Genomic DNA, 9,432 nt, shown 5'->3' on the forward strand with positions numbered 1-9,432 from the left:
AATAGAACAACCATTATTCTCTAACTTAAATGAATAACCATCTCGCATTAAACAAGATCCGGATATAATGTTCGTGCTCAACGCAGGCACCAAAATAACAATTATTGAGGTCTAAAACTAATCCTGAAGGTAGATGTAGAGGTAGTGTGCCGATGGCGATTACATCGACCTTGGAACCATTGCCGACCACTGGTACGCGTCGGTGCTATACAAATGGTTTTTTAACCCCTTTTCCGCGACGGTGTTCGGAACCATCACCTAGTGAGTGACTGCAATTGGAGGTCCTTACCACACGACCCAGAAACCATTGGGGATATGCCCTCCTGGCACACATGCTCGACAAAATGAGGTCGTGTGCGACCGACAAGCGACTAAATACGGTTATACGTACAATAGTGCTAAAAATACAATTATATAGGCGAAATCGTTTCCGGTCATAAGTGCATCTCACACAGTCAGTCCCCGCTAAACATTTCCGTTCATATATACATCCCACACAGTCACTCCAAGGAAAACATTTGTGCAAGGTGGCATAACACAAACAATTTTCAAGAGAATATCATGTGTGATTGTTCATTGATCCAACACGGTTTATTCCTAGAAACTGTGTGCGTTGCCTGAGGTCATCGCCCACGGTGTTTTCTCAATAACCATTTGCAATAGGAAAACCCAATTAGCAGGATAATTGCCCTATTATTAATAATGCATTTACTAATCTAATTGACATTCATATTAAGCACATAATTTATTTCATTTCCATATTAAGGAAGCAGGATTTCATACTTGAAATACATCCGAGTACAACATGATATAGCTTCAGCACTAAGCTACCCCATTACACAACTACACCAGCACCAAGTTTCACATGCAACATCTAGAACCTTTCGAAATTAGCATCATAGACGGTACTAAAATGCCCACGATGCGGCTATATCTCCCACGTGTCGAGGCACGACTTGGAGGCATAACCGCATTGTGGTTTTGTTGCAAGAACGGTCATTTTCACAAACATCCCATGCAATGAACAAGATAGGGATAAATAGAGTTGGCTTACACTCGCCAGGTCACACAATACATAAATAATTCATACATCATCCACAATACACTCAAAGACCGAATACGGTCAAATCCAAATGAAAAGGAAGATCAACCCCAAATGCTAGATCCCCGATCGTCCCAACTGGGCTCCACTACTGTAGCGACCAGACCTCAGATAGTCCGATCTTTGTGCTTTAGTGTCATCCCTGGATCAGTAATGCTGACACGCACAGTACTTCAAGGATTTATAACAGAGTAGCAATCACACACTTATTACATCAAATGTCTCAAAAGAGAACTTATTACAATAAATATGGCTTAAGGCCATCTAATAACGATTACAGCAGAAGGCTTGGAAGATAAGTGAGTCCATCAACTCCAACGGCATCACTGAGTATAGAACCACGACCTAAAGGCACCTTACTCGTCGTCTGAAAAGTCTACAACATGAACATTGCAGCCCGAAAACAGGTCAGCACATGGAACATGCTGGCAATGTAACACATAGAGAGTAATGGAAGAATAAAGCTATACTACATGCATATATGGCTGGTGGAAAGCTCTCTGGTTACAGTTTTGCGTAAAGCCAATTTTTCCCTACTGCAAAGGAATAAATTTTATTTAACTATCATGGTAGTTGTTAAACATTGAGAGCGTAGACACCCTCTCAATCCCAATTTAGTATCATCATTAAAACCCAACAGTATTAATTTAAAGTAACATGATGAGATTCACATGATAATCCAAGTACTAGATACTCAAGACGTCCATAACCGGGGACACGGCTAACCATGATTAGTTTATACACTCTGCAGAGGTTTGCGCACTTTTCCCCACAAGACTCGATCTCCTCTGTTGGGATTCTCGCACTACATGGTGTTTGAGAAACGGATGACCGAGACATAGTCTTTCAGAAGCGCTAGCACCTTACGATTGGGTAGACAGTACCAACCTACATCCCCTACATCTGCTAGTCTACCACTGTAAGAGTTCGCACGGCTTAATCGACTATGCTAGAGCCCATAGTAGCTTTTGGCTGCACACGGAAGTTTCTAGTATGAATAAATCTCATGATCCCTTTGAGCCTGGGTGGCGGTCCATAAAGAAAAACAGGCAATCGCTGGAATACCCAGGTGCCTCAATCCACCCAGATGTGTGTTTAAGTTGCCACCTTAAATAAACCATTAATTTATCAATCTCACATTTGTCATGGATACACTCTCCCAATCCACGTGTACTAGCATAGCGTGGCATAATAATCAAACGTAGAAGTAACTCCTAAGGGTTGATAATAAAACAGGTAATAGTTTCTACCACATCTACTTCCCAAAACCCACATATTAATCAGATCCTAAATCGTGCAATTGTTTGAGGATTGATCTCATGCAATAAAACTGGGTAGTAAAGAGGTATGATCAAAGTGTTACTTGCCTTGCTAATGATCCGTGAAACCTAGAGATTCGAAGTAGCAAGTGGCGCACTCCGGGTACTCTACCGCAAACAAACAAGCATACAATAAGTACTCATCTAATGCACGGGTAAAACTCAAATAAGAAAACTAACCAGAAAGTTCAACTTAAGAACTCCGGTTTGCAAAAAGAATCAAATCGAACGAAGCAACGAAAGTCAAACGGCGAAAGAAACAAACTTCGTTTACTAATCTGGATCTAAGTCAAATTTTATCGATGCAAAAACTTGTTTGAGTTGGTTAAACGTAAAGAGGGTTTCGAGACAGAAATCCAGGCGCTTGAATTGCCTGATTCCGATAAAAGAGCGAAAAGTTATACTAGAACGAAAATCGGATCAGAAATCGCGATCAGAAATAACCGCGGAAAAATCCGAGAAAAAAAACCGACGAACAGATTAACGAACGAACGTTCGTTAACTGAAACTAAACGACGAATTCGTCCGTTAAAATGAACGAACGGGCGAATGCTCGCTAAATAAATAAACCAGAAAATAAAACCGATCTATTTATAAAAAAATGAATCTAGGGTTTTCTAAAAAAACCGGATCGGTTTCTTTAGAAAAAACCAGGGCGGCGGGCGGCTACCTCGGCTCCGGCTCCGACGAGGTTTGGCGAGGCTCCGGTGGCGGCGGCGCAAGGTGGCGGCATGCGGCGGTGAGGGGCTGCGGCGGCGGCGACTCAGGGCTCCAGGGGAGGGGGCCCGGGTGGTATTTAAAGGGGGAGAGGCGGCGGCGGCTCCGACTTGGGGAGGGGGTCAGGCGGCAGCGGCTCGGACTCTCCCGAGTCCGGTGGCGGCACGGGACGGAGAGGCCGTGGCGCGGGCGGGCCTGGCTCGACTGGGCTTCGGCCCAGTCGGGCGCGGGTGAGGTTTTTAAAAAAAAAATCCTGCCAAACTAAGAAAAAACCTAGAAAAATAAATAAAAAATCTAAAAAAATGCCAAAACAAATTTTCACCGTCTAAACAAAGTACTTAGAACAGGATGAACATTTTCTTGGCCCTAAAATGCAGTTTTGAAAACGTGCAATTTTTCCTAAATTCAAATAAGATAGCGAGAAAACTCCGAAATAAAATCTTACTTGATTTTTTATTAAACCTTCAATATTTATTTATTTTGGGAAAGTCATTTTATTCCCTCTCTAATATTTTTATTATAGAAATAATTGAAGATAGAATAAACAAAATCAATGATCCTATTTTCAAAATTTGAGAAAACCCCCAAATATGAAAATAACGAAATCCCCAACTCTCTCCGTGGGTCCTTGAGTTGCATAGAATTTCTGGATCAGGCCAAAAGCAAATAAAATATGATATGCAGTGATGACCTAATGTATAACATTCCAAATTGAAAATTTGGGATGTTACAAACCTACCCCCCTTAAGATGAATCTCGCCCTCGAGATTCGGGTTGGCTAGAAAATTGGTGAGGGTGGTCCTTCAGCAGTTCTTGCTCTCGCTTCCAGGTGGCTTCATCCTCGGTGTGGTGGCTCCACTGAACTTTGCAAAACTTGATAACCTTGCTGCGGGTGACTCGGCTGGCATACTCAAGAATCTTGACTGGTTTCTCCTCATAGGTCAAATCACTATCCAACCGAATTGCTTCCAACGGCACTGTATCTCTCAGCGGTATGTCCGCCATCTCTGCGTGGCACTTCTTCAACTGGGAGACGTGGAACACGTCATGAACTCCCGACAATCCTTCGGGCAACTCCAACTTGTAGGCAACTTCTCCCATACGCTCCAAAACTTTGTATGGTCCAACAAAGTGTGGCGCTAACTTTCCTTTAACTCCAAAGCACTTAACTCCCCGAAGTGGAGATACTCGAAGATAAACTCGGTCTCCGACTTCGTAAATTGTCTCCTTGCGTTTAGAATCCGCGTAGCTCTTTTGCCTGGACTGGGCTACCTTGAGCCTATCGCGAATCAATTTCACTTTTTGTTCAGACTCCTTAATCAAATCCGGTCCAAACAACTGGCTGTCTCCAACTTCATCCCACGACAATGGTGTTCTGCACCTTCTTCCGTACAAGGCTTCGAAAGGGGCCATCTTCAAAATGGATTGATAACGGTTGTTGTAGGAGAACTCTCCATATGGTAAATTGTCGTCCCAAATAGATCCATAATCTAGCGCACAAGCTCTCAGCATATCCTCCAAAATCTGATTGACTCTCTCGGTCTGTCCATCTGTCTGCGGATGAAAAGTTGTACTGAACTCTAGCCTGGTACCCAAAGTTGCGTGCAATTGATTCTAGAACTTTGAGGTAAACTGGGTTCCTCTATCTGATACAATGCTCCTTAGAACTCCATGCAGACATACGATCCTGGTCATGTATATCTTTGCCAACTTAGCAGTGGTGTAGGTGGTCTTTACTAGGATGAAATGAGCTACCTTCATCAAGCGATCGACTACTACCCATATCGAGTCATAGCCTGAACAGGTCCTGGGTAATCCCGTGATGGAATCCATGCCTAGCTTATCCCACTTCCATTCGGGTATCGGCAATGGTTGTAGCAATCCTGCTGGCTTCTGATGCTCTGCCTTTACTCTCTAACATACATCACAAACTGCTACATACTCCGCAATATCCTTCTTCATTCCGGTCCACCAGAAAGTATCCTTCAAATCCAAATACATCTTGGTATTTCCTGGGTGAATCGAGTATGGTGAATCATGGGCCTCCTGCAGAATCAACTTCCTGATCTCCAGCTCGTTAGGCACATAAACACGGTCTTCAAACCATAGGGTATCGTTCTCATCCTCACGAAATCCTTTAACTTTACCTTTGCTCATCTTCTCCTTTATAGAGGCAACCTCCTTGTCAGTTTTCTGAGCTTCTCTGATCTTATCCATCAAAGTAGACTGAATCTCCAATGCTGCTACATAGCCTCTCGGAACTATCTCCAAACATAGCTCACGAAGGTCTTCGGCTAACACCTTCGGTAAATCTCCCGTCATTAATGTGTTGACATGGCTCTTACGGCTCAGCGCATCGGCTACTACGTTAGCCTTTCTGGGATGATAATGCAATCTCATATCATAATCCTTGATGAGCTCCAACCATCTCCTTTGCCTGAGATTTAGCTCCTTCTGCGTGAAAATATACTTCAAACTCTTGTGATCCGTGTATACTTCACAATGGTTTCCAATGAGAAAATGTCTCCAAGTCTTCAATGCATGCACTACGGCTGCTAACTCCAAATCATGCGTGGCATAATTCAACTCATGAGGTTTCAGCTGTCGTGAAGCATACGAAACAACTCTTCCCTCCTACATAAGCACTGCTCCAAGTCCTCGACGTGAAGCGTCGCAATACACCTCATAATCCTTGCTCTGATCTGGCAGAATCAATACTGGTGATGTAACCAAACATTTCTTCAACTCCTGGAAACTGGCCTCACATTCCTCAGTCCATTTGAACTTGGTATCCTTCTTCAACAACTCCGGCATAGGCTTCGCAATTTTTGAGAAATTCTCAATGAATCTCCGGTAGTATCCTGCAAGTCCAAGAAAACTCCGGATCTCTCCAACTGTTGTTGGTGCTTCCCAATTTGTCACAGTGACAACCTTGGTGGGATCTACTGCTATACCTTCTCCGGATATAACGTGTCTGAGGAATCCAACTTCCTTCAACCAAAACTCACATTTACTGAACTTGGCATATAACTGATGTTCTCTGAGCTTCTCAAGTACCAAACAAAAATGCTCCTTATGCTCCTCTTCGTTCTTTGAGTAGACTAAAATATCATCAATGAACACCACGACGAACTTATCCAAAAACTCCATAAACACCTTGTTCATCATGTTCATGAAATATGCAGGTGCATTAGTCAGACCAAATGACATAACGGTATACTCGTACAGCCCATACCTGGTGGTAAAAGCCGTCTTAGGTATATCCTGCTCTCGAATCTTCAACTGATGGTATCCTGATCGCAGATCGATCTTGGAAAATACCTTAGCTCCTTGCAATCGATCAAATAGATCATTGATCATCGGAAGTGGGTACTTGTTCTTGATTGTTACTTCGTTCAATCCTCGATAATCAACAACCATCCTTAACGATCCATCCTTCTTCTCCACTAGAAGTACTGGCGATCCCCAAGGTGAAGAACTTGGGCGAATATAACCTTTATCTAGTAACTCCTTAATCTGCTTCTTAATCTCCTCCAAATCTTTTGCGGGCATCCTGTATGGTCTCTTAGATATGGGCCGTGTGCCTGGAAAAAGCTCAATCAAAAACTCAATATCTCTATCCGGTGGCATGCCTGGCAACTCCTCCGGAAATACGTCAGGGAAATCCTTCACCACTTGTACTTCCTCCTGCACAACTCCTGATAAGGAATTTACTTGAGTCCTCTTCGGCACATGCCGGGATACATACTTGATCCTTCTTCCTTCTGGTGTTGTAAGCAAAATTGACTTACTGGCACATTCAATGTTCCCTCCATACTTCGATAACCAATCCATGCCTAATATCACATCTAATCCTTGAGATTCCAATACTATTAGGTCCGAGGGAAATGCATAGTTACCAATCCTTAATGGTAACCGATCACACCATAGACTAGCCATATACTCTGCTCCAGGCGAGGTTACTAACATGGGTGACCTAAGGGCTTGGTTTGGCAGTTTATACTTATCCACAAATCCCCTTGAGATGTATGAATGCGATGCACCAGTATCAAAAAGAATGAGTGCAGTAAATGTCTTAACCAAAAACTTACCTATTACTGCATCTGGCTGAGCTTCAACCTCCTCCACGTTAACGTGGTTCACCTGTCCCCTATTGAAAGGGTTCGGCTTCTTCCCAGAGCTTACATTGCCATTTCCACTCTGGGCTTCAGGACATTCATTGGCGTAATGTCCAGTCTTCTGGCACTTATAGCAAGTGACTTGGCTCAGGTCTCTCTTGGCTGGCGTCGATGGGTTGGTATGGTTCTGGCCGTTGCTTCCTCCACTCCTGTTACCATTCTTGGGGCCATTATGATTGTGCGAGCTGCCTCCTCCATGGGTATGCTGAAAATGTCATCCCAGTTTAGGGGTAAAACGTGGCTTCTGCTGAGCTCCAGAATTGTACTTCCCTTGTCCATACTTCATCTTGCGGTTTTCAATCTGCTGTTGCTTCCCTTCAATCATAAGAGCGTGATCTACCAACTCCTGGTAGTTGTTGAAGCCTGCTACCATAAACTACATGCTCAACTCATCATTCAGTCCTTCCAGAAACTTCTCCTGCTTAGCTGCATCCGTAGCAACGTCATCTGGGGCATAACGTGCTAGCTTACTAAAGTCATCCACATACTGGCCAACTGTCCGTCCTCCTTGGCGCAAGTTGCGAAACTCACGCTTCTTCATGGCCATAGCTCCTGCTGACACATGGCAGTACGGAAAGCTTGCTGAAATTGGTGCCATGTCACTGTGGCTATAGGGTAGGTGATAGTGTAATTCTCCCACCATGATGCTGCTGGTCCATCCAACTGATGTGCGGTAAAGCGCACCTTCTCAGCATCAGTACATCCTGTAGTGTTTAACTCCCTTCCAATCTTGCAGAGCCAACCATCTGCTACTATAGGCTCGGTGCTACTAGAGAACACCGGCGGATTCAGCCTAAGAAAATGGGTTAAGTGATCCACAGGTGGTGGCGATGGTGGGTTGTTGTTGTTGTTGTTCCCCTGATTCTGATTCTGGACTAGCAACTGCATCAACGTATTCTGCTGCTGGATCAACTGAGTGAGCTCCGGTGGGAAAGCAAATCCATGGTCACGTCTCGGAGGCATCTGGGGGGTTTAGAAAAGAGGAGAATATAAATAGAATGAGGTCTAGAGGGAAAACACTACCCATATGCACATGAGGCAAATGCAAACAAAATCACTTCATTCAATCAAACAAGGGCATACAACGGTCTATCTATCATTACAAAAGTGCTCGGGCTATACTAGATACATGGGGAAATACTACTACTGATATGGGGTCGACTAGAAAAACTGCTCCGATGAAGACTCCATGATATCTGCTCCGACTTCATCAACATAGTCATCATCGCTATCGTCTGGGTCCAAGTCGGTGTCGTCGATGATGATGTAGTTCTCTGGACAAGTGCAATCTTCGTCTTCTCCTCTAGTTGCAGGAAATCCCATGAATATTTTTAGCTTCTTCTTCAGATCATCGTTCTTCTCCATGAGTGTTGCTATTTCCTCCTCATATCCATCGCGTGTAGACTTGAGTTCTTCTTCCAGCTCCGTGATCTTGGTCATGGCCTTCTTCAGGTCTATCATGCCTGCGCACATTTGGTTCTCCTGGCGTCGAATGTGTTGGTTTAACTCCTGGATGAAAGCTGCAATTGATCTATCCTTCCTGGTGCTGATCATCTCCCATTGCTCATCTCGGCGCCCACAAATCTGGTAGATAGTATCCTTGAGATCCTTGTGGTATACTTCTCCAATGCGTCCCATAGTGATGTGGGCTGCCATGCTCTTTCCTAGACTCCAGGTTGGTGCATCAAAGGAAAACTCTATGGGCTTAGTGACGGGCATGAACGTCCTTCCTGGAACTTGAACTTTAATCATCCAGCGCTCCTCTTCAGGTGAAGTGGCGTTGTAGGTTCCGGTGAAACTTGGTACTCCGATGTTCAGGTATCTACTGACTTCCTTCAAGTGACGTCCAAAGGGTGTATCTTCATCCGGTTGCGTGAACTTGTTCCTTGCATCCGCCATCCTATAAGAGTAGAAAAGATGAGGAGTCAGAAATGAGAAGAGGGAGTATTGATCTAGGGCTTTAGCTTAGTGGTCGTGTCCTATAGTCAGTGTGTGCTCTGATACCATCTTGTAGCGACCAGACCTCAAACAGTCCGATCTCTGTGCTTTAGTGTCATCCCTAGATCAGTAATGCTGACACGCACAGTACTTGAAGGATTTATAACAGGGCAATCAC

The 9,432-nt window shown here is 44.1% G+C and overlaps 1 protein-coding gene across 1 annotated transcript; it reads right to left on the reverse strand.

Annotated features, from left to right (window-relative positions):
- Positions 1-8,477: 8,477 nt before the first annotated feature.
- On the reverse strand, positions 8,478-9,215 carry LOC147971203 (uncharacterized). The gene has a single exon (XM_087522854.1). The coding sequence runs from the start codon at positions 9,213-9,215 to the stop codon at positions 8,478-8,480; it is 738 nt and encodes a 245-aa protein (XP_087378980.1).
- Positions 9,216-9,432: the final 217 nt, after the last annotated feature.

The sequence above is a fragment of the Triticum urartu genome, chromosome 5A (genome assembly GCF_056163025.1).
Source record: "Triticum urartu cultivar PI428250 chromosome 5A, HENAU_Tu73, whole genome shotgun sequence".
Taxonomy (NCBI): Eukaryota; Viridiplantae; Streptophyta; class Magnoliopsida; order Poales; family Poaceae; genus Triticum; species Triticum urartu.